Source organism: Lissotriton vulgaris, chromosome 3_2 (assembly GCF_964263255.1).
Source record: "Lissotriton vulgaris chromosome 3_2, aLisVul1.2, whole genome shotgun sequence".
In the NCBI taxonomy this organism is placed as follows: domain Eukaryota; kingdom Metazoa; phylum Chordata; class Amphibia; order Caudata; family Salamandridae; genus Lissotriton; species Lissotriton vulgaris.
The window spans coordinates 64128476-64154821 of record NC_141690.1 but is presented as its reverse complement, the minus strand read 5'-3'; the positions used below and the strand labels follow the sequence as shown (position 1 = coordinate 64154821).

At 46.4% G+C, this 26346-nt stretch overlaps 1 protein-coding gene across 1 annotated transcript in view; it reads right to left on the bottom strand.

Moving 5' to 3' along the window:
* Positions 1–26346, bottom strand: part of SEL1L3 (SEL1L family member 3) — a 519344-nt gene that overhangs the window by 88553 nt on the left and 404445 nt on the right. Inside the window, exons 17-19 of the mRNA XM_086964007.1 lie at positions 18992–19075; positions 17563–17653; positions 16494–16578 (exon numbers count right to left, since the gene is read on the bottom strand). Coding sequence (XP_086820133.1) covers positions 16494–16578; positions 17563–17653; positions 18992–19075 — 260 coding nt within the window. The remainder of the gene's footprint in view (positions 1–16493; positions 16579–17562; positions 17654–18991; positions 19076–26346) is intronic.

The following is a 26346-nucleotide window of genomic DNA, read 5'->3' as shown; positions in this document are numbered from 1 at the left end:
TCTACACAGAAGCAGCGATGTGTTGGTGTTGAGCCATGCAGCAAAGGTAAGGAGCTGGTTCTTATCTTCAAAACAGGGGCAATGCACCTGTTTCTGATCCATGCGACAGGTGTGAGGTGCCAGTTTGATGGATGGGTTCCGATAAAGCAACACCTTAGGTCCACTTCCAATGGTCCAGGACTGGGGTGTCACCACTTTTTAGGGCAGATTCACGGATTGCAGAGTCCACTTGCAAAACCAGGGTGGTTGGAATTGCAGATCAAGAAGCCAGCCATCAAGCCCTTGGAGTCACTTTGGGTTCAAGTGATACAGGTCCAGTCCTTCTCACCCAGGCAGGGGAACAACAAGCAGCAGGGTAGCACAGCAAGACAGGAGTTCAGCAAAGCAGAAGTCCAGCAGAGTGGCAGTCCTTCAGCAGCACATAAATCCTTCTACCTGGCAAAATCTTCACAGGTCCAGAGGTATACAGAAGTGGTGGTGTCAGAGGTCCAGTACTTCTACCCAGTTCTGCCTTTGAAGTGGGGGAGACTTCAAAGACAGGTCTTTGAAATGCACCTGCTCTGGCTCCAGACTCACTACAGGGGGTATGCAGCTCTTTGTGTGGGGACAGGACACAGTCTATTCAAGTGTAAGTGAGGCTGGGTCCAGCTTCTCCCTCCCATCCAGCCAGTATGGCCCACCAGGTCACACCTAAGCTCCCATTGTGTGTGACTGTCCAGGGGGAATACACAAAGCACAGCTGCCATCCTCCCCAGATGTGTATCAGAGACAGGCAGCAGGCACCAAATGGCTAAAGTAAGAAAGTTTTCTTTTCTTTTTCTTTTTCTTTTTCCTCCGTTGCACGCACCGGTGCATGTACGAGCGGCACATTTTCATGCAGTAAAAGGGTGCATCTATCGACAATAGTTGAGATCGTACAGAGGAATAGTCAATCTTTGCCAGAACTTAGACACGGAAGTTTAGGTCGCTTCGCGTTTGTTTACGAACGCGAGAGATACCACAGGCTCTGTGCAATTCAGCCGATTACGGCCCCCAAGCGCTCGTGTTGTAATTTTGTTTTGGGGTTAACGGAGCTTGACCATTTTCTGTGTGAAATATTTCTTTGTGGAACATAGCTTTGATACAGTGCTTTCTCTGATTTTTATATCAGAAGAGGGGCATTTGAAAAGATAAATAATGACACAAAAAGCCACCAAATACACAGGTGGTGTTCGTCTTTGACAGTAGAAAAGGTTGGTGTCTCTGGGGTCCACCTAATCTGCATATGTGCATCTTACACCCAGAGATTCAAATTCATGTACGAAATCTGCAAATTTGATACACAATGTGATACACGTACATCTGTTGTATTGTGATGAATGATACTGAGGTCATTATTTTTGCATTAAGATAGATGAAACCAAGAACATCACATGTTTTTTCTTTATCTTGCCTTGAGATAAATTAGTGGAGTGTTTTTACGATTGTGTGTTTTGCTAAACAGAGCGGTGCTCCTTATTTACCTGAGCTGCAGCCAGGTGAGGTGAGGTGCCATCCCCACAGAAATTGGGTGAGTGATATCATGTCGATCGCATTGTTAAAAACATGAACACAAGAATATCACTAATATAGAGTGCATTCTGTGACGAATATGTTTGTTTTTCTCTTTTTCTTTCCTTGTCTGCATGACCATTTTAGATTGTGGTGGAGAATCTACACCTGACAAACAGGTGACATAATTCCTTTTATTCCCTTTTCTTCACGGTAATGTACAGCAGTAGTAACATCTAGGTCCTGATGAATGCATAGGATCAACTCCATATATATGCAGAAACATGTCGACCACTTGCTGAGTAGATATTATGTTAAATCTACTTTTTTTCACTTCTCACTTGTTTTTAAAGCTTAGGGGTCTGAGAGAAAATATTAAAAATACCTATTCTACTCAGTTCCACCTAATTTTATTCACTTCACTTACTTTCACTTGCACTGCTTTTTTTCAGTTGTAAACATCACACCGACACCTTACTGACACCACTCAGTGAAACAACTAACGTCAGTCTCCATACTCATACAGTCTCTTTTTTCCAACTAGTGTGACTGTTTGTGCACTAACTCCTGGGTAAGGAGAACCCAAATGATGCGACAGTGGCGGTACAGAGAGACAACTGATGGGAAAAATTCCTACCCTGACTGCATGTTGCATGTATGTGTGTTTAAATGGTGTTTATGTACAACTGTATTCAACTCACAATTTACTTTGTGTCGTGTAGCGGTTTGTTTAAGAGAGAAACATGGTTGTGACTCCTGTATAATTTTTGTTGTGATAAAGTAAGAAAATGCCAACTTTCTAAAAGTAACAAACACACAATTGATGGACAGAATGTAGAATAACTCAAAACATTCACCTCCAGTCAAGAGATCTGGGTTAAATCCATCATTCTTTTGCTCACCATGCAACCCCAGTTTAGACCTGGCCATATTCAAATCAGTCTTGACCCTGTGCCTCGTGGGAACAGTCCAGCCTGAGCTGCCAAGCCAGGTCCTCCCTGGAACGGAAACAAGCATCCTAGGACCGGTTGGGGGTTTCACCCCTCATCAGCCAGGATAGCTTGACTCCAGTGGCACAGTGAGCCCGGGACCCATGTCTGGGCATACCTGGCACACCTAGGGCGAGGAAGAAAAGACACACAATTGATGGACTGAATACAGAATAAATTAAAACATTCACCCCCAGTCATGAGATCTGGGTTAAATCCATCATTCTTTTGCTCACCATCCCTCCCCAGTTTGGACCTGTGGCCATATGTAATCAGTCTTGACCCTGAGCCTCATGGGAACAGTCCGGCCCTTACTGCCAAACCGGGTCCTCCCTGGACGGGGAACAAGCATCCTAAGACCGGTTTCCAGGTTTCGCCCCTCATCAACCAGAATAGCTTGAATCCAGTGGCACAGTGAGCCCGGAACTCACGTTGGATACCCGGTGCACTTAGGGCGAGGAAGCAGATAACACACTTGATGGAGGGAGTGCAGAATAAATCGAAACATTCACCCCCAGTCAAGACATCCGAGTTAAATCCATAATTCTTTTGCTCACCATGCCACCCCAGTTTAAACATGGCCATATGCAAATCAGTCTTGACCCTGTGCCGACGGTGTTTCAATCCATTGGGATAATGTGTGGATCATCATCAGCACCGCCAGACATTGACTCCCGCTATCCAGCCTGCTTCATCCTAACAATGGCCACTGTGCGCCGGAGTACGCGCACGCGGCTCCTTCAAGTCCCTTGAGATCTACTCATCCTCTACCTTCTGAAGCCACCATTGATGCCGCCCTCGATCCCTACCCCAAGTTCCACTTCCCGAACTTGTTGGTGTATTATGGTTTTAAGGTAAATTGGATATCCTGATGATGATCCACACATTACCCCAATGGATCGAAACGCCGTCGACACTTTAAAACACCTTATATGCTCAAAATGTTCCATATGAATAGTGTAAAGGTGTTCTCCGCGATTTGTTCTCTGACACTGTGAATTGTTCTTATGTAACAAACCACGAGCTTTGCCTGAGCCCCCTGTTGTTTTGTCTTGTATTCCATTGGTTTAGTAGGACACAGGCTTGTGTCCAACTTTATGTATTGATGTTTAACCACTGTTTATCTGCTTATAAGTAAATACTAGACCTCTGTCCGGCTGGACATGTCCACTAAATATAGTACTGATTGAGTCTATATTTATTGCTTGGTTTCTTATCTCTAACTTCCCTAGGGACCATTGTTGGGAGAGAATTCCACAACTTAGGACGTAGGTAGGCAAAGGAACATCCCTTCATGTGGGTTAATCGAAACCTAGGCGTAGCAAACATCGAGAGTCTTGATGATCTCAGCAGACAAGTAGGCACATAGACTCCCTATGCGCCTACCTGTCATTGGATGTTTAGGGGAAGATAGGCTATGTTTGGCCTTGAACATATAGCACAAAGCCTTAAATTTGAGGCGCCTCAAAATCTAGTGCAGTTCCTGAGATGAGAGACTGAAGTGTACCTCAAGTAACCGGGTCTGTAAACAACTAATCAAGGTCTTTGCATGCCCAGGTACAGCACATTGCCATAATCCAATCTGGATATGACCAGAGCTTGAATAACTGGTCTCTGGGCTGCTAAGGGAATTAACCAAAGGATCTTTTTCAGCCACTTGAGGACAGAAAAACAGGTAGTAGTCACCTTAGACACCTGTGGCTTCAAGGAAAGCTTATCATCAATAATAAAAATGAGATTCTTGACCTTAGTAGCCTGGTTGGGTAACGGCCCAAGGGAGTCCGGCCAGTGGCTGGTTCCCCGAGATCAGGGTTGTTTCCCAAAACCAGGATCTCGTTTATTTCGCCATTAAGCTTCAGCTTGTCATTCTATGGGAGAGATAGGCCTTGCAGAAGTGGCAAATTAATTGGAGAGTTTTTCACTACCAGGACTTGTAAAACTTGAAAGTACATGTCATGCCTTTTAAATACATTGCATCCTGCCCTCTGGGTTGTTCAGTGCCTACCTTAGGGGTGACTTTGAAGATGTTTTCTTGCCAGGTCGAAATGGCAGTGTAAACTGTACACACAGGCTCTGCAAAGGAAGCCCTGAGCCATGGTTAGAGAGGGCGACTTCAGTGAGTGACACAAGGAGTGCTGCGTACCTGCTAGTAGCATTTAATTTCAAGGCCCTGGGCACATGTAGTGCACTTTACTAGGGACAATTGGGGATAAGCCAATATTACCAAATGTTAGGGAGAGAGTACATGCACTTTAGTACTAGTTAGTTGTGGTGAAGTGCTCAGAGTCCAAGGTCAGCAAAACAAGCCCAGAAAAGTGGGGGGGAAAAGCAAAGGTCTAATAGTAAACATGATTGGTTCATTTAAAAAAAGGTATGTCATATGATATGCCATAGGTGTTACCTGTTTCTTATGAAAAGTCATACCAAAAGTAGGCCTGACTTATTTATTGTGGAAAGCTAATGTTAAAGCCCAAACTCCTTTGGATTTGGATTGGTATTAGACTGAGTTAAAGCCTGTTAACAGTTGTAACTGTGGTACCTGGAATATCTCAGAGTAATTTAAAAGGCAAGAGTCTGGTGTTTGTTACCTATATGACAACAACTTCCTGGGTAGATGGTTTGCACTGCAAGACTCTTGTTAGACACTCTTAAGTGAGGCTGTATACCGTTTGGCTGACTCTAATTTTGTACATATTTCCAATTGTTTGCCAGGCATTTGTAATGAACATAAATACATAGAATAATAGGTGTGTAATAGTGAATTAGGTGGATGTTTTTCACTGAGTGGTTCTTAGTGACATCACATAGACAATGAGAGTGAAGCTCAAGTTGTCAACGATGGCACTCAGAACCGCAAGGTTAAAAACATCCCCACAATTCACGTTTATTAATCTATAATTGTATGGTATGTATGGCCCCCAAACTCATTTGCCCCTCTTTTTAACTGCTAAGCAGTGGCAGAAGGCAAACATAATATGGCCTCTGTTATTTATACCTGTACCAAAGGTAAAGAATGACCTGCCATCCTTGACTAACCCCACTACCTTCTCCTCGCCTTCCTTCCCCCTCTGCATCTGTGCGTCCTGCCTTCATTCAAAGCAGACCAGCAGAGCTACACTGACAGGCTCTCGGAGAGCTCTGTCAACCTGGCCTGAAAGGCTTGTATGATTTAGCAACAGTGGGTTAAGAGTTTTGTTATCATATGTTGCTATGTCATAGCAGTGAATTATGACATTTAGAAAATAAAATAAATGATGGAGGTTTTCTATGAAAGCCAAACATAACAACTCCATATAAATTACTGTAGATATAGAGTGTTTGTGATAGCCCTATTTTGTTTGTTGGATTATCATTAACATTCTGCTAGTCCCTACACAGCAATACAACATGGGGTAACGAGTTACCCTACTTCTACCGGTGACTCTATTGCCCTTTGAGTAACAGCATTTTGTTTGATCATCTGTGAATATCTGCCGTAAATCCAGCGCACTGAATTGGGTGGGCTGGTGGCCACTCCTTCCGTTTTTCTTGCTTTCTTTTTAGTATACATTCTTTAATTTCTTTCCTTTTCTGTTTATAAGAGTGTCAAGCAGCTCCATAGACAGTACTTGTTATGCATCTGCAGTGTGCTGCATTCTGTATGACCCCTTTTTCTAAACTAGGCAGCTGTCCTGCAATGGGATTTTCCCTAATGCATTATTATTTTACCTTTCAAAGATATCCTCCATGTTCAGAAACACTACCAGCCTTACTACAATCTCGGGCAGAAGAACATCCGGCAGCTCAGAGGTGGCGTTCCGCCAGCCATTGAGGCATTGGTCCGACCGACGAGGCATTGGTCCGACCGACATATTATGATACAGGTGGTCTGACCGATGCCTGGGGGGGAATCCGCCCCGCCTTTGCCCGGTTCAGGCTCAGCAGTGGAGATCACAATGAGCCTTTCCAAAAGCCTTTTCATGTTGGTTCTTCCACCATGAAAAGGGTGGTAGAAAGTGTATTTTGGGGCCCCTAGCAGGGCCCATATCCTCCATGGTCCGCAGCTATGGGCCCTGGGGGGCACCTGTTGTGCCCCCTCAAACATCCATGCATCAAGAGTGCCTGCCACATGGTGCATGGATATTTAAAAAGTGTATTTTTCCTATTGTGGCTTGTGCTGTGGCCAGCAACACAAGACGCAATAGGAAATTTGCACCTTCTGACCGCCTGAAGGCCCGCATCGTAATTTGTGAAGCAAGATCTCCGACTCCTTGTCGGGCAGTCCCGTTTCCAACACGAGTCTGACCGGCATCGTAACGAGGCCCTATGTTGTTCACCTTGGATTAGTACAGCAGTCATACACTGACAATTTTGATTTGAATTAGGTTGACCAGTTTGATGTTTACTGAGCAGCCATAGACTGGTGTTGTCTATAATGTATCATCTTTCTTCATCCAGGATGAACAACGTGTTGCCATTAAATGTGGCAGCTAAGCTGGAACTTTCAAACAATGATGTCCTATGTAGGATACCATTGCGAGAAGCCTACCTGCTGCTATGCTCGATTTAATTTTTGTACGGCAACCATATTCCCACGATTTTTGGCTTGAAATTATGTCTTGATTCTACTTCTGATGAGTAAGTGGGCGAATACAAGAGCGCATCAGTGGGTTTAAAAGTGGGTGACAAAGTGCAAGTATGTTGACTAGTGTGCCTAAGCAAATCAGTAACTTAAGAGGCACTTTCTTTTAAAAGCCAGACCAAGTGGCATTGCTAATCATTGTTTTCATTCACCTCTCAAGGACAGCTTGCACCATATCCAGGGTAAAGACAAATACAGGATATGGAGGCATTCTAAAAATCTACTGTAGTTTCCTTGATCCCTGAAGAATGTCCAGACCCTCTAGATGCTCGAAGTGTTCCACAAAGCGTACTACTGTACATTACACCCTTTGAGACACAATTCAGCCTCTATCTTTTCTAGTTTGCTGACTCTGCCTCATTACTGTGACAACTGCTTTATTTCTGACCTGCAAGCGGAGAGATTGAACAGGAAACAAGCTGCATGATGCATGTGGATTGGCTACTAAGGAGCCTTGTCATTTCAAAAATATGATATAACACTATTATACTCTTTCAAATAAAATCATATCTGATGTAATCACTGCCCAGATTGAATCACCCTCTAACCTTTCTTGAGACTTGTGTGGAGCGTGGTAAACAACTTTTGTCTAGGCCTGGGAGAAACTGTAATTATGCTGGCAAAAATAATATGAAGGCCATACTCAGCAGGGTTCACAGTATACAGGGGTTAGTCTTAGGGCCTGGCCTTTGGCTTTTAAGGGTTCAGGTAAGGGTTGTGTATAGGATTAGTAAGGGGTTTTAGAGTTCGATGTTGTGTTGGTTAAAGGGATAGTATTAGTAAGGAGCTTTTTAGGGTTCAGGGATGTGTTATCTAATTTTTTTGGGGGGCAGTTTTATATAGTGCAAACTAGACCCACAGGTATCAGAGCACTTTACATGAGCACCAGTTGTGTTACAGACGGACACATTCATTTTTTGTAAGGCATGGGGAAATTAAGTGATTTTCCCAGAATCACAGGATACTGCAGAAGATCAAACCCGGTTACCCAGTTTCGACCACCCTAGCCGTTAGGTCACTTTGTCTCCCCAATCTACACAGGTAGTAAGGGTTTTTTAGGATTCATGGAAGGGTAGTATATAAGGGTAGCAAGGGGTTTTTAGGCTTGAGGTATGGGTGAGGTACGGGTATGTGCCCACTGCGGGCTGCGGTAGATGGGGGGTGGTTCTTGCCTAGGCCTACAGCCGCGGAGGTGGTGTGGGCCTGGGCTTTGGGCAGTGGCCTACCGGCTGCGGCCTGCATGCAAGGTGCGCTGTGTGAACAGGCCCACCTGTCCTGACTCCGCCTTAGAATCTTGGCAGGGAGAATTGGAACCCTCCACCCCCCCCCCCCCCCGATGCGTGCTGTGTGCTTTGCTGGCCCCGTCCCTCGGTCGCTGCTTGGGAGTTCCCTTATCAGTGAAATCACACCCACTGATTGGAAACAGTATTTTGCACCACGCCAGAGCTTGTGTTGCCAGCGGAGTGCCCTGTACGCATTGTAGGTGCGGATGGGGGTGCATGGAGCTTGTATTGCCACTGGTTTCCCCCTGATGTGCTGTGCCCTGGATTGCTGCCGCCTGAAAGATCCCTCTGGGCTCCTGTGGTTCAGAGCTCTCGGCCCTCCATGAGTATTTGCGGTCTGCTGTGTGAGTCGCTCCTGTTATTGGACTGCGTTGCCTGCTTTTCATAGCTGCCTCTCCCGCATCTCTCTATATCGGCTTGGCCCTGTTGGTGGGGGCATATTAGCAGGCATATAACCTCTCTGCAACAGATAGTGTATCAGAGCTGCTTATTCATTGCCCTGCCATATTCCCACTCTTGGCCCGGCTGGAACTTGCGCTGCGAGTGTCTTTATGTGGCGTCACAAAGGGGGCCGACTGCTGTAAGCTACTTGCACTGTTGGAATCCTGCATTCTGCCCGCTGCTTGGACATTGCACTATAGGAACCTTTGAGGGGTGTGCTACCCAGGTGTCAGGACTGTTATTTTAGGGTTGCATTCCCCACCCTCCATTATGCGGAAGCCTGATAAGTCACAACCCCACCTCACGTTTGAGGCGCGAAAGTCCGGCAGGGTCCAGCACAAAGAGTCTTCGGACTCTGAGGCTGATGTACAGGGGGAGGGCCAGCCAATCTGCAATCCACGTTACTGGCAATGCAAAAAAGCCTCCAGGCCATCAAGGGTAGAATGTCCACTATAAATCATAGACTGGGCCATATGTCTGCGCAGCTGGAAAAGCAAAACGCAAGGATGAGGGAGATGGAAAAGCGGGTCGCTACTGCGGAGGATGGACGTTGCCAGCAAGACGTTCAGTATGGAAGAGGTCTTGGCGCTTATACAGGCCAAGAACGAAGATTTAGAAGCCAGGTCCGGCAGAAATAAAATTCGGATTACGGGCCTTCCCGAATCCACGAAAACTGGTAGGATGGAGACCTTTGTTGAATTTAATTAAAGAAATATATGGCCCGAGCACTTGTACTCCATGTTCATAATCGAACGTGCCCACCGTTCTTTGGCGGCGCGTCTGATTCCGGGCGTTGCACCTCGCCCTTTCATTGCTCGGCTACTAAACTATCGGGACTGTGATGTCATTTTGAGACTGGCCAGGGATAAGGGCACCATTTGTCATCAGGGTAACACACTGTCCTTTTTCCCGGACATCACTGTTGTTGTCCAATCGGTGTACCGTGAGTTTGGAGCAGTTAAAAAAAATTCCTTCAGTCCGAAAGCATTCCATATGCTATACTGTATCCCGCACGTTTCCGGGTGGGGCCTGGAGGGGAACTTCAAAATGTTCACATCCCCCAAGGCAGTGATGGAGCACGTGAAGCAGCTGAACAGGCGCTGGTGCAACGCCACATCTGAACAAGATGAGGAGGTACTATGATGTTGCAGTGAGCTGGTATTGAGCCTGCTTTATGGGTCATTCTGATTGTGGGACTATCTATGTCATGACAATACGTTTACTGTTCTAATATCTACATGAACAGGGTGGGGGAGTTGTCCATTACACATCTGTTGAGATGGATGCCTGAAGAGTGCGTAACTTTTTGATCTTAGCATAGGTACTAGACCTGCTCAGCCACCTCCTACATGTAGCACTCTGATGTCCCCTGTTTGGGGGACCCCCATACCATGCACTTTCTTTGTTTTCCTTGTTGGGGTTTGTTTAATCAAGATTGGGATGGCTTTGGCAAGTTGGGTGTGCCGAAGTGGGTGGTGGGTCAGCGGGGGAGGTTAGCTATGTACAGTTGGTACTTTCTGATTGCAATATGTATGCACCCTGGCGATATGCTCTACATTATGTATTACAAACCTGTATGCATCTAACGGTTCTTATGGCACAAGTGGTCATTTTAGATTCCTCACTAGGAATGTACATGGTCTTAACAGTTCTAAGAAGATTCGCACCATGATTGCGTGCCTGGACAGTTTGAATGTTCAGGTGGCCCTGTTGCAGGAGAACCATTTCACTAAGCTTTCTGAACGGAATGTGGGTATGCGGTGGGCTGGGGTGCAGGTAGCCTCCTCTTATTCCTCATACTCCGGGGGGATGATGATATTCATCAAAAAGGGAACACTATTTCAGGTCCATAGCAGAGAGATAGACAAACAGGGCCAGCTGGCTATTGTGCATGGGACGCTTGGAGGCACAAGTGTATTTATAGTTAACATTTATGGTACGAATGTGGATGATCACCCCTTCTTTGCTGATGTATGGCATTGCATCTCTGCTTTCCCCACTGCTGAAGTTATCTGGGGGGAGTTTTAATATTTGTCTGGACGTGAATGTTGAAAGTGTGGGGACTGGGGCTGCACGACATAGGCAATCCACTGATGCACTCCTGGGATACGAGGATGCTGGGAATCTGCACAACATCTGGCGCCAGGGAAGGTACTTTTATCTCTACTGTTCATGGCACGTGGTCCCAAGGGGATTATTGGTTGCTGTTGGAGGCCATTTGCACCTGGGTGGTTGACGTATAATATTTGACCAAAACTCTGTCAGATCATTTCCCTGTACTCCTTGAACTAAGGGTTCCCGACTGCGAAAGACCCTCGTTCTCGTGGCGGTTGCAAGAGTCATCTTTGACAGATCAGGTTTTAAAGCATACAGTTGGTGAAGCCATTCATAATTACTTCAGGGAGAATGAAGGGACAGTGGAAAATATGGTGGTTCTTTGGGAAGCGTTTAAGGTTACAATTTGGGGGGTCTGTATTGGAGCACAGGCTGGGGTCCTCAAGGACCTGCCCCGCAGGATTAATAAGCTTGCTGGGAAAATAGCCGCTTTGGAGCGAGACTACACTCGAAATCCCATCCCCGAAACACTGTTTGCGATAAGTGACCTTATATCGGAGCATAACGAGATAGTGGACCAAGAAATGGTGCATAGATCTCGTCAGAACACTACTCGCTATTACGAGGAGGAGGGACGCCCTAGCCACTCGCTGGCGCAGAAGTTGGCGGCTCCGCGTAGTCAGGCCTATATTACCAAACTGCTGGACAGGGAGGGAATGGCGCACTTTGGCACTTCAGAAATTAGCAGAGTTGTGCTGGAATTTTACTCAGATCTGTATTGGGACCGTGTACAACCATCTGCGGATGAAATCAATGCCTACTTAGATGATGTGGCGTTCGGTTGGTTGTCACTTGACCACCGAGAATACCTCACGCGACAGTTTGAGGTCAAGGATGTTGAACTGGCTATTATACCGCTCCCAACTTGCAAAGCGCCAGGACTGGATGGACTTCCTAGCGAGTTTTATAAGGCCTATGCGGATGACTTGGTGCTGCGACTGCTGGATATATTTGCTGAGGCGTAAGACTTGGGAACACTACCTCCCTTCCTTAAGGAGGCCCTACTTGTAATGCTGTTGAAGCCTGATAAGGAGGCGAATGTATGTGACTCCTACAGAGTTGTCTCTATTATCTATATTGATGCCAAAATATTGGCAAAAATGATTGCAACCAAACTTCAGCCATTAGTTCCCAAACTTGTCCTACTAGACCAGTTGGGGTTCGTGCCCTCCAGATCCACGATGCACAACCTCTGTACTATCTTTTCTACATCACACTATTTTGAGCAGGATTTTCAGGTGGTAGCTGTGCTCCTTGATGCGGCTGAGGCTTTTGATTTTTTTCTCCAGTGGGAGTATATGTTTACAGTCCTGCTGTGGATGGGCCTGCCTCTGTTCTTTTTAAAATGGATTCACCTCCTGTACACTGCACCAGTAGCACAAATTTGTGTGAATGGCTGGGTCTCCAACACCTTTCCCTAACAAACGTGGCACACGGCAGGGCTGCCCCCTGTTGCCCATGCTCTTTGAGCTCGCAATGGAGCCTTTGGCATGCAAGCTGTGACAGCTGCACTCTCTGGTGGATCTGCGGTTTAAAACGGCGGCCCTTGGTGGTATCACTGTATGGAGTTGACATGTTGCTGTACGTCCACGAACCCACCACATACTTATCGGAACTATTACAAGAGTATGTTAAATTTGAAAGATACTTAGGCTTGGGCATCAACTGGGCTAAGTCAGCCGTGTTTCCGCTGACAGCTGGCACCAAAGATATAGAAGTGGATTTTCCCTTGAAGTGGTTGTTTGATCTGGTGAAATACATGGGCATATGGCTACTCAGGGACCCTGAGGCGGTGGTCACGGCTAATTATGTCCTTGCCGTTAACAAGATTACTGATCAAGCTGCACGGTGGGCTAAACTACCTCTGTCCCTTGCGGATCGCATTGCGGTCATAAAAATTACTTTTTTACCCAAACTCCTTCACATGTTCATCAACATACCCATCTATTTGAATAAAGCGATGTTTAATATGCTGCAGTCGACCCTTTTAACGTTTGTCTGGGGGAGGGGAAGCCCCGTTGTAGCTGGAGTGTGTAGGTTCAGCCGTCTGAGCGCCGTGTTTTTGAGACCCCTGATAAGCGCTTGCATTACTTATGCCCACAGGCGCAGTTTGCGCTTATCTGGACACATAAGGTGGTTGAGGCAGACTCCGTGCTCCCAATGCCTCTGGTTGCGGCTGCCTTGATGGGCAGCGGGGGGGCCATGAGCTGAAATTTGTCCAGTGCACTGCCTTGCCAAAAGAGCGCATTTGGACTATCTATATGCACCATCACTGCCGCTTGACGCGCACCCTGATATATCTGCTGCACAAGAAACGGCAGCCTTGAAGACACTGGGGGAGGAGGGGATTGCTCAACTTAGTGATTTATATAATCAGGGCAAATTATGGACACTGTTGGACCTGCAGAATGGGCGTGACATATGTCTAATGCTGGGGTTCACTTATGTGCGTGTGCGGCAGGTAATTTGAGACATTTACCCTGCATATCCGGCCGAGCCGCGCACGCTGCTGCTGTGGGCAGTGCTAGCGGGGGTGGACCGCGTGGGCCTGATCACCAAACTATACAATCAATCAATCAATCACGGAATTAGTAGAGCGCACTACTTACCCACGAGGGTCTCAAGGTGCTGGGGAAGAGAGGAAGGGGGGTGCCGCTACTGGTCGAACAGCTAGGCCTTTAGTAGCCTCCTGAAGGTCAGCAAGTCTTAGGTCTGTCATAGGCTGATTGGAAGGGTGTTCCAGGTCTTGACGACGAGATGGGAGAAGGATCTGCCGCCTGCGGTGGTTCTTTGAATGCGGTGGACGGTGGCGAGGGAGAAGTCGGCAGAGCAGAGCTGGCCGTTGGGGCCGTAGAAGAAGAGCCATCTGTTGAGTTAATCTGGGCTGGTCTTGTGGAGTGCCTTGTGTGCGTGGATGAGGAGTTTAAAGGAGATTCTCCTATCGACTGGGAGCCAGTGCAGGTTTCTCAGGTGGGGGTGATGTGGCTGTGGCGTGGTACGTCAAGGATCAGGCGTGCTGAGGCATTTTGAATGCGTTGAAGTTGTTTGATGAGCTTGGCCGGGGCTCCTGCTACTTACGAGGACCTGGGTGACTGTTCTTCTTGTATCTGTCGGGATCCATCTGTAGATCTTGCGGAGCATGCGGAGGGTGTTGAAGCAGGAGGAGGAGACTGCGTTGACTTGCTTGGCCATGGAGAGCGTTGAGTCGAGGATGACTCCCAGGTTGCGTGCGTGGTCGGTGGATGTCCGGGCTGCCCCCAGTGTGGTAGGCCACCAGGAGTCATCCAAGGCAGAAGGGTTGGAGCCGAGGATGAGGACCTCCGTCTTGTCCGTATTCAGCTTTAGTCAGCTGCTCTTCATCCAATCGGCGACGGCCTTCATTCCTTCGTGGAAGTTGGATTTGGCGGTGAGGGTGTCCTTGGTGAAGGAGAGGACCAGTTGAGTGTTGTCGGCGTAGGAGATTATGTTGAGGTTGTGCTGTAGGGCGATGCGTGTGAGCAGGGCCATGTAGATGTTGAACAATGTCGGGCTGAGGGATGATCCCTGGGGTACGCCGCAGATGATCTTGGAGGCTTTGGATCAGAACGGGGGGAGGCGGAAGCTCTGGGTTCTGCCAGAGAGGAAGGAGTTGGTCCATTCCAGGACCTTGTCTCGGATCCCTGCATCGTGGAGGCGTGCGCATAGACTGCAGCGGCAGACAGTGTCGAAGGTGGCGGAGAGGTCCAGCAGGTTGAGGGCTGTGGTCTCATCCTTGTCCAGCAGGGTCCTGATGTTGTCGGTGGCGGCGATGAGGGCAGTCTCTGTGCTGTGGTTGCTTCGAACCCTGACTGGGATGGGTCCAGGATGCTGTTTTTTTCGAGGTATCGGGTTAGCTGTCTGTTGACGATCTTCTCGATGACCTTGGCTGGGAAAGAAAGCAGGGAGATGGGCCGGAAGTTCTTGAGGTCTCTCGGATCCGCCTTGGGTTTTTTGAGCAGGGCGTTGATCTTGGCGTGTTTCCAGCTCTCTGGGAAGGTCGCGGTCTCGAAGGAGAGGTTGATATGACGTTGCCCAGGCGGGGTGCGATGGAACTGCTTGCTTTGTTGAAGATGTGGTGCGGAAAAGGGTCTGACGGGTAGAAGTAGTGGATTGTGCTCATGGTCTTGATGGTGTCATTGATGTTCACGTTAGCCAAGGCTGGCAAGGGGTCGTGGTCGATGGTGTGTTGCTGTGTCGGTGTCTGTTCGGGCTGTCTGGGTGTTAAAGCTGTTATGGATGTCGGTGATCTTGCGATGGAAGAAGGTGGCAGGGGAGTTGCAAAGGGCTTGCGACGGCGGGATGTTGTTGGTGTTGGAGCTGGGGTTGGAGAGTTTCTTCACGATGTTGAAGAGCTCCTTGCTGTTGTGTGCATTGTTGTCCACCCTTCGGGGAACCGATCTCAGTGAGTCCCCCTCTTATAATAAGTGTAATGCGTTCTTGTGTTCTACACTGTCACTAGACGCCTGGAATTTCTGCTGTACATTAACTGGGCCCCGAACAACCAAATGCAACCTCCACATTTTTCATTTTAAATACTTGCATCAGCTATACTATACACCGCTTCAATTGCGAAGGTTTGGCTTGCATGAAAGTGCGTGCTGCGTGCGCTGTAGGCAGACTGACGCAGATTTTATGCACCTGGCTTGGCATTGCGCTGGTATACATAACTGTTGTTTGCAGGTCACGCAAGTGTTAACTGAGATTGTAACGGAAACTGTAGGGTGCATGCCTGATATATGTCTGCTGGGTTGGGTACAGAAGCCCAAACCCTGCAATTGGCGTCTGGAGCCATTTTCACCTTGTTTGCCAAGCTGGCTGTAGCGCGGTGTTGGGGTGCCAAAACTGTACCAACTGTTAAGGGGTGGTCCGTGATTTAATTTATTGTAGGGAACAATTGGGAATATACGCGGAAGAGCTGCCGGAGGTCTCTCGCCCTAAGGACTTCTGGGCTCCCTTCTCTGGGTACCTTCTTGCAAATCCAGACTTGAAATACCTTCCTGTACTAACGAATTCTTTATATGTGCCGGGTGCGATGGGACTGTTACTAAGTATTGCCATGTGTCACAATGTATTACTACCAGGTGTATCAGACGTATGTATTAGAGCCGAGATAAGGGGGGTTGGGGGAGAAGGGCTTATTTGATATGGGTTGTTTCTTTGAAATGTAAAATGGCTTGTGAAAAAATATATTTGGCACAGATGGTTCATTGAGCCCTAATTTTTGGGCGTTTTCTGTTTTTTGCAATTACAAGCTGCTCAATAAAGATACCTAAAAAAAACTATGTTGTCATAGGGCAAGCCTGCTAATGACTCTAGGAGCAGTGTGAATTAAGCATCTAGACCAGTCAAGAGTTGGAGCCTCCCTGCAGGTCTGCACCTCACCGTCGCTGTCCAGTAAAAAAGAGGACCCATTTAGTGAAGTTAAGTTCAGACCAATCAAACTGATAATATCCTCAAAAGATATTATATACGTTCTCCATTTCCAAAAATACATACCAAAAGAAGGAGCCTCGCTCTGGAACACTGAAAAATTGTAGTATCGCCAAACACAGTCAATGGATAAATATCTTGCTGCCAGTTCCTGTTGAAATAACATATTTTAACATTCAGATTGCTTAATAATTTGAGGAAATCACATGACTAATTATCTATGAGTGTGGAAATCTACAATTGTAATTGTAGGCATATTGCCACAAATGCTTGCGTTTTGGTATCCTTACATACTTTCTTAACATGCAAAACACAGGTGTGGCCTAATTTGGCGTCTGTAGGTTGCACGAGGCTGAAGGATCAACTTCCAGCCACCACACCCAGATACAATGTTCCTTCCATATTCATCCACTGTAAACCCCCTCTAACTCTGCTGGCCCGCGTGCACTGCCAACAAACATGGACGACATGCAGAGCAGAGACAAGGAGGCTTATCCTAACAAGGCTTGAGGTTGGAGGTGGGTTACTACCAGGCCAACGTGGCGTGTATGGTAAATCCATGAGGTCCACCCTCTGTGGTTTTTAAACTACCTCTTATTCTCTCTCCAGCTCCACACCACTTTAAGAGAATAGAGGAAGGAAGGATAGTGGGCAGAGACTGGGCACAGAGGGAGTTAGGGCTGCCACTGTCGCATAGAATTCGTCTTCTATACCACTAACTGAGGCTGGGACGTCTAACGACGTATTGTCATGGGCACATTTTCGGTCCATAGTCACTAGTTCTCTCTATTCTAGAGATAATGCCAAGCCAATGGAGAAATGCAGACCCCCTCCATCCCCTGCGGTGCAAAGGTTACACACCCTCCGGGGGCCTCCATTCGACCTAAGGTCTATGCATTTCTGTTAGGTATGGCCAATACCATATGGGAGTCTCTGGGGCCCCACTCTACATTGTGCAAGGAGCCCCATCAGTTTACGTTAGCACCACTTCGCCCAACAACACCGCCCCCACCTTCACCATATTCTGCAATTCCATGCAAAGACAAAATGTTTGTTCTAAATATTACATTTGAAAGTACTCTGGTGTGAACATAATTTCTTAATGATTGGTTAGAGTTTCCGGCAGCATACATACGGGTCTCTCCTCGCAGAGGTAAGCCAAGTTTGTCTGTGACATTTCAACTCCAGTCTCAGCTGTTAGAAGGTAATGCAGAAGTGATTCATGCCTGAAATGGATTAAGAAATACTGTAACAAATAACGCAGATTTGAGGCTGCCTCTTGTTGTTGTTGCAGGTTATAGCACAGAAGATCTACTTCTCCTGGCCAAACAATGCAACACATGCAGCTTTTCTAGAATCAAAGATCAAATTGTTGAAGTTAAGTGGATGCTTATGTGCACTAATAAACAATTGAGGTTGCAGAAAAATGTATTTGTAACTACATAATCCCATTCATAGTTCACAGAATCAGAAATGCACAAGATTTACCCTTCAAAAAGAAACTTGCGAATTCTCATCAGAATGGTTAATTTCTGTGTTTACAATTTTATAAGTAGCGAAACATTTGTAGGCGGCCAGCACTGGCCTCTCTCTCAATACCATGATTCCTGTGAAGTGCATTAGAAAGGAGCGTCCATGAAGGGGTTGGGTAGAGGACACACGCCATTTCATGGAGAGATAGGTCAGCGGTTTCCAAGGGGGAACACATTTTCCCTATAGAGACATGGGAATTTGCATCACAGTCTTCATGTAAGATTGTACTCCTGGTTATAATTCCACTTGCAAACATTCCTAAGCATCTGGATGTGCGAGAATTTGCAACAGATGAGTATTTCGAGGCCTGTTTCTGTGATTCTCTGTAATAACCATTAAACTCAGATATTTACTCAAAGCTTCGAAGTAATGCTACCAGAGCAAATATTTTATGCTCCGAGCAGACTCTATGTGAATCGACCAACAGGTACGAAAATATTGACAGCAGTTAGGGTCACCAAGCTCCATCTAATATGACATTTCTCAGCTCACTGTAATACCGAGCAGCCTCAATAGCCTTCAGCCCTGTTTAGGACTTACATTACCCTCATTCTCTTTATCTTAGTCCCATAACAGGTATTAAAACCAGGAGGGCTAGGGTGTTTGCACCAGCTGCTTTTTTGTCATTTTGTGATTTGTGACATTAATTGCACTAAAAAGTATGTGGCCCTCATGGCACTACACAATAGGATATAAACTTTCAAGACCGATGTCCCTTCGCATACTGTATCTGGTAAACCTTACATATAAGGTTTGTTTTAAAAAGCCCAGCCCGGGTATTTCGGACAATCTCCCACTGAATTGATGGCGGTGTTTAGTAAGCCATGAGTGACAGTTTAGAAAGACAGGTTCAGATGCATCTAGGCTGAATTTCCACTTCACATTTGAGGTAGTATGGCTGGGATCTGATGAAAATTGCTTTGTGCAGTTCTGGTACACACTCTGGACACTAAACACTATCCACTAGCCGTGCATTTATATATAATGTGGGTAAATAAAAAGCAAAACGAAGAAAACTGAGACGAACTTACCAGGACATCTCCAAGTAGGCATCTAAAGCCTTCCTAAGTTCAAATCCCAAATAGCCATTCTGCTCCGCTGCATATTTTGCCCACCTGAAAAATAAGAAAGTTAATAACATTTCAATAGAGTACTTGCACAATGCATACCCTACATGCCTTTGCACAGCCAAAGCTTTAACACAGAATCAACACACCGAAAATTATTATTTTTTCTGAAACCTTGGATAAAACTCGCTAGGAGGTTGAGTATATTTACCCAGAGCATAGTCATATTGTACTGTTATCAAAAGGTGTTTGTAAAAAAAGCCCTCTGTATGTGTCATGAATAAATTAGAAGCAGCTCCCAGGGGGGCGTGACTAACAGATGAACATGGCGGACAAATGAACCCCAGAGCGCCGACCCTGAGCTCTGAATTTACTCCTCCTTTTCTGCTATGAGGCACAGTTCCTGAGGTGCCCGTGTAGCTCCTACAGTTGGGATCCAGTTTATTGCGCTGCTGTGGTGTTGTGCCTCTCAGCTGCAGGGCTTGGCCTAGCGCGGCAGCAGTGGCAGTGGGGATGGAGGCTCAGCCGCTGTGCTAAGCTTGTGGTCCCCTGCACACTCCTGTGAGGCCCCATGCAGCTGAGCAGCTGAGCAGCCTCAATGACCCACACGTGTGGAGTGAGCTGGTGAGTGCGGAGGGCCACGCTGAGCTGAGGTTGGAACGATGCAAGAGCCCCCCCACAGCAGACCCACCCACAACTGGGGGCGTCATGGCAAATCATCTCAGATGAAAGTAGAGCACCATCTACTGTTGTCAGTGCTGGCAGATTCTGGAACCATCAAGGACTTCCTATTAGCAGCCTTTCGAGACCACAAGAAGGAGATCCTGACACTCAAAACAAATCTTTGCAGTGACCTTTAGGAGTTGCAAAGAGATGTCTCGGAGCTGGGCTACTGAATGGAGGAAGTGGAGAAAGGCCTCCGTGAATGGGTATGTAATTGCGACAGGCTCTAAGAAAGGATGCTAACTCTCGAACATCAACATATACTCCTCCAAGGGAAGTGCGAACAACATATCCTAGCGGCTCCTTTCCCCAATTATGCTCAGGACTTCTTCAAGGCCATTCTGGAAGATGCAGAATCTACACATATCAAGCTGAACAGAACTCATAATGCGACTCAGTGATGTCCCTCTAGAGGTCCCCCGTAAACATAGTCACAAGGGTACATTTCTATGATGTCAAAGAGGCCATCATGTCCATAGCCCACAAGAGAGGTCCACTCTCTTTCAATGGGGCCTCATTGCAACTGTTACAGGACCTCTAACCAATATCTAAACGTAGAACCTTCAAACCAATCACAGATTTATTGAGCTATACAGACGTAAAATACAGATTAGGCCACCCTTTTTGGCTGCTTTTTCAGTGCAGGGCGAACATGACCCCTCGCCTCTCTGGAGGACACTCACAAGCTGCTGGGTCTCACCCCAGCAGAGGATGTGCCGCCTTCCCAACCTTATTTTGCAGGAGGCTTTGGATGGAGCTGTGGGCAACAGTGACACAAACACCACACTCAGAAACTGGACAACAAAGAAATAGCAGCAAGTAAGCAGAGCATCATCTGACTCCTCTGCCAGGTAACCAGAGACACGCCAGAGACGCAGCCAGCTACTATGGATACGGACAGGACATAGCAAGCCCCTACGTAACTGCATTGTTGCCACTGATCAGTGAACTTTGACCTCTGTATTCATATTTACTTAGCGGAGGAGGAGATTCCGTGAGAGGGATCCTCCAAACAGACTGCCAGGGCTGATACACTCCTGAACAATTCTTTGCAGGGTTGCCCAAGAGAGACTTGGCGGAGTGGATTTACACTGGTTATTCCTATGATACTTATTGATAGTATGCCTCAGGTTGAATGGTAATGTTTCTATATTTTGTTGGGTGTTTCTTGATGGGCACGGGGAGGGGATTGACACCACACACTATAGGTAACATTGGGTGTGCTAGGTCTCCTACATCACTATGGCTGGGTTCCCAGATTTGCACTATTTAACATATCGAATATAACGATTAAACCACCAACACTACAGATGCTCACATATAATGTTTGAGGCCTTAATAACCCTACGAACTGTCGTAATATTCTGGGTGAATTAAAGAGATCAGGGTAGTCATCTACAAGAGACACACTTACTCACAGGGGACCACCATCAACACTGCACAAAGTTCTTCCCTATCCAATATTATGACTAATACCCATCAAAAAAAGTGAGTGCTGCCATATTAATCAAACAACAAGCTAAATTCCTTGAGAAGGCAGTTTTAGGCATACAAATAAGGTAGATGGCTCTTAGTTGTAGGTGAATGGGAGGGTAATCTAATTGCCAGCCATTGCGATTATTTACTGCCCAAATGTAGGCCAGGAAACATACTTAATTACCTCAATACAGAAGCTAGCTGTTTCCACAGAACAGCTACTTATTGTTGAGTGCATCTTGCACTTGATACGTTTCTTCAGAGAGTTGGAGGGACTCCAGCCATCTCTGTGGCAGGAAAAGCCATTCTGGATGATCTTGGGTTGTTTGACATCTGGTGATATCAACACCCATTACTGACATATTATTTGCAACCTTCAGATGCACACTGCACCTATGCTAGAATTGACTTTATCCTATTTGATCACTAGTTACTACTGCTAATCCAAGATGTCACCCAGGGCCCTCTGACTATATCAGATAACGGCCCGGTTTACCTTGTACTGGAATGGCTTGGGCAATGCCCCTACTGGAGACAGGACACTTGGTGATTGAATAATTCCCTGCTGAAGGACCCAGTGGTCCTACAAAAATAAAGGGTAGCAATACAGGAGTACCCCGCCCTTACTCATATGGGAGAGGTAAGTTCAGGGATGGTTTTGGATGCATTAAAAGTGGTAATAAGAGGAGTACTTATCAAGGAGGCCAGCTGCCTCAGGCGCATGATAGAAATACAGTTGCTTTGGCTCAGAGAACAGCTTATTCCCATGGAACAAAAATATAAGCAAAATCGATCAAGAACAATCTGGAGATGGCTGACATTGCAGTCAAATTTGATCCTTAAAGTTTAATAAAGCTAACTATATCTTAGCTAGAATGGGTGCTCCTTTTTATAAGAAGGGCGATAAGGCCCACTCTTTGCTTGCTACCAAGCAACACGCTCAATGCGCTCTGGAGTTCATTAAGGAGGGTAGAGACACAGCTGAAGTTTCCCATACCTCCGAAGAGTGGGTGGCTCTGACCTTCCATGAGTATTACAGCATGCTCTACATGTCATCTACTTCTGATAGAGAGGTCCACTGTGTCACTATGCCTGTCAGTTTATTGGTCCAGGCCAATCAGTCAACTGCTATGCGAAGTAGACTAGTAGCCTGTGTCTCCAAGTGAGTGGATGGAAATAGTAGCGAGTTAAAAAATGGTCTCTTAATCTGCCAACATAGCCCTTTTTAAACAGGGATTCGCCGGAGAGCCAATGAGTCGTCGACTGCAGCTGAGCAGCTAAGAAATAGAATTCAAAGTCCCAAAGGGCTTTCCATCCAGCGTCCATCGGAAATCTTTAAGGCGCGCACTCCCAAGTTAAGGGAGAGACCACTTAAAGCACAGGATAGGAACCGAACATGTCTTATGAAGGAGACCCCCCAGGATTAAAAAATATATGGATCACAGTGGGTGGGAGTCATCTCAGGTCAGCAATATATTGTGCTGTGAATGGCAGCAGTGTAGGAGTGTCAAAGCAAAGTTACTCTAACATGGGGTCATTTTCTGAAACAGTGGAATCCGAAGAAAGCAGATGTTTTGATCCCGAACAGACCCTGCAAGGAGGCTGTTGCTGTGACCATGTCCCGTAACTCGCTCCAACTCTGTGCAAGTGAGGGTGTGCAATATCTCCATCACCAGTGGCACAACCTCCAGACTGTGGTCATTGTATGATCCATTTGAGGGGTAATAGGGGACAGGGAGCATCTAGGCACCCGTTTTTCGGTTTATCAAAGGCTTTCACCCAGTCCCATGCTGCCTCAGGCTGTGTGAAGAAATGGACACTGACCATCTGAGATTCGCAATTTGGCAGGAAATATTTTACTTTTTTTCAGTCCGATGTCTCACAATTTCTTTTTGATCTGTAGGAAAGACGCTCTCTGACGCTGAACTGGCAGCATATAGTGTGGGAAAAACATCACTCTTGCGTAGTTGAAATGGACAGTAACCTTTATGCAGGTTGCCACCAGGATTACTTCCCGATGACAATAGTTCAACAGTCTCATGACTATGGGTCTGGACGGGGCCACCGCAGGAGGGTGCAGTGCCACGACCCTGCATGCATGTTCAATCACAAAATCAGGGCTGAGTGTGGAAGGAGCAATATCTAGCTTTATCCAGCATTCCAGGAAAGAGACAGTGTCAGTGCCCTCTGCACCCTCTGATAAGCCTATAATCCTAACATTATTGAGATGGGATCATCGCTCTGCGTTGTCCAGTTTACCCTCCTCTATATTAAGATGCTTCAGGATTGATTGCGTCTGTTCCGCAATGGTTGGGATAGACGGTCGAAGTTACACAATGGCTTGAGTATTTATATGAACTCTTTCCAACAATTTTTGCTGAATTTCCCAGAGAATCGGCATGTGATTGGTGAAAGAGTGAACTTGGCCAAATTGACTTCCAAAGACTAAGCAAATACAGCAAGTATTCCATCCAGCTTATCGGAGGGGAAACCCTCTGTCTGGTGGGTGCCCATTTCTGCAGGGGGGTCCAGCGTAGGTGCCACGAGAATGCCCTGTTCTGAGTTGAGCAGTGGCTGGTGGTGTAGCACCTGAAGTGGGGAGTCAGAGGGAGAGTCCCTATGTTGCCCATGCAACGATAGTATAGAGGATACAGAGTAGAATATCTAGTTATACAGGAAGCACAAGGATTTCAGTACAGGGTTCTGGTATGGCAAAGGGTGTAATGACCCGCCTCACCCATGAAGGTTATACTTAAATAATCCTGGGGGCACAAGCATCTCTCACATGCCAATCCAGTTTTCAGATGGGGTAATGTTATCGATAGCAAAAGTCTTGAGCCCTGGCACCCAAAAAAAATTAATTTGATGAACAATAGGGAATGCAGGGTGCGAAGAGCAACAAAATTAGCAGATACCACTGACCTAAAAAAAATTCTCCCAAATAGTTCAGGGCCCCCAGCCCTGCTGCCAACCAGCAGAGGCCACCTCTGACATCAGACATTCCTGTAGCAATAGATCCTTACCGCGTTTACCTTCAGTAGCCAGCCAGAGTTTCCATTTTCATCGGCCACACTCTCACAGGCTAAAGCAGCCTGCACCAACTCCAAAGTCCCCCGGTGAGTGATCAGCAAAACCAATGGTAGGGGTGGGGCTAGATTGCAGACTCCAAGCGTGCGTCGTGCCCCTCCAATGCAGTTGTCCGGGAAGAGGCACAGCCAGTCCCAGCAGGATTCCTCATTCTGCATGGCAGGGCTCAGGACAGAAACCAGAAGGAAGAACAGTATGCACAGCTGCCCAGGCTCCCGTGCTCAAGGCCAAAGAGAGGAAGGGGGGGCAGGATGCACGATCCACTCAAATTAATGCGCCCGATGCAGTTGCAGGAGATGCAGCCTAGGCTGGTCAGCAGGACACCTCCTCACCACTTGTCTGCATCTAAGTGGGGACAGGTGCCTTTCATCTCCGATGCTGAACAGAAAACTGGATGGGCAGCCACCCTCATGAAAGCATCCCCGGGCACTTGCATCCTATGCCACGCAGCCTACCCTTCTGTGGTAGTTCCTTGGTGCCTGCAGGCTCCCCGTTTGTTGGTTCCTCAGGGGGATGCACCCATAGAGGCCACCAGGCTCCAGCATACCAGTGGGGACCCTTGGGCCTCAAAGATTCAAGTGGATGATCACAGGGTCCGGGAGCTTACCTAGTTTGTGCCCGCCATGTTTGGCAGTCAGGCCATTCCCAGATATGACCAGTTAAAAAGGTTTATTAGATGTCGAGCTCTCAGGAGTTTGAGAGAAAGAAGGAAAAGCAACAGAAACACCAGAAAAAAAGGAGGGATGTGTGAGAGGAAAAATACTGTTTCCTGAACAACATCCAGTTTATACTGGAACTGAACATTTTGCATAAAACACAGAGCACAACAATTTCCTCTGGATAAAATTCAACAGGTCCAACTTCCTAGAGTTTACTTGGAGAAACATGTGGTAAATTAAAACACATGCAGAATTACTTGATGAAAGCACAAACTCTGTATGCAATTTCTCATTTAAAGAAAAAGGGACCCCTTGCTAGGAGAAGGTAATCTAGATAGGGAAGAATCTCAATAGAATCAACAAACCCTGACTACCCTTCGATACTACTGCAGCAAATACATCTCACAAATAAACAAACGTACGTCTCCGAGTGACTTTGTCTATTTTTTTGTCTTTTATTTTGTCATTTGTTTTCTCATCACAGAATTATACAAAAGTACTCAATATCTTTTGTGTGTAGGGCAACAAGACATCCCCACATTCAGGCAATACATCCTAAATGTTTAAAACACGGGTCTACCGAGAAACAAAAAGTTATTTGTATATATAAAAAATTCAACTGACATCCTGTAGCACACCTACCACATGCGCACTCAATCCTCCAATCAAACATTAATCTGAATAAAAAGGTGCACATATTCATAACACAAAAGGGTCTTCATACTGTCTTGAAATTGATATCGTCTATACATTGATATGATAAAACCATTAACATTATTCACTAGATGATTACAAAAATTTCATATTCTCAATTTCGGACATCATACAATTGTGTTCTTCACATTTACTTTCATTGTGGCTTATTACAATATTAATGTTGTGAAGAGGGACAAATGGCTATAACGTGAGATTAGGGGAGAGGAGTTGGCCTAATGGCTAGGACGGTCGAACTCAAATCTGGGAAATTGGGTTTGAGTCTTGGCAATGACTGTGAACATCCTATGATTCTGGGCAAATCGCTTAATCTCCTTGTGCCTAACAAAAGAAACAAGCATTGGTATAGCAAATAGGTCTCGTTTTTGGGACTTTATAATTATTTAGTTATGCAGCACAATATCCTTGGTGCAACAATATCAACTGTTGCATGGCTAAACACTTTGGGACAGATGTAGGAGCCCTACTACCGGTCGGAAATGGCCGATTTCGACCGTTTCCGACCGGTATTAGGGTTTTCAGATGTAGGGTGCTGAAAAATACAGAATCGGTGTATTTACCGATTCGGTCAAATTACCGATTCGGTAAATTACCGAATCGGTAAATATACCGATTCTGTAATTACAAATGTAGGTGGCACAGTTTACAGTGCCACAGGCC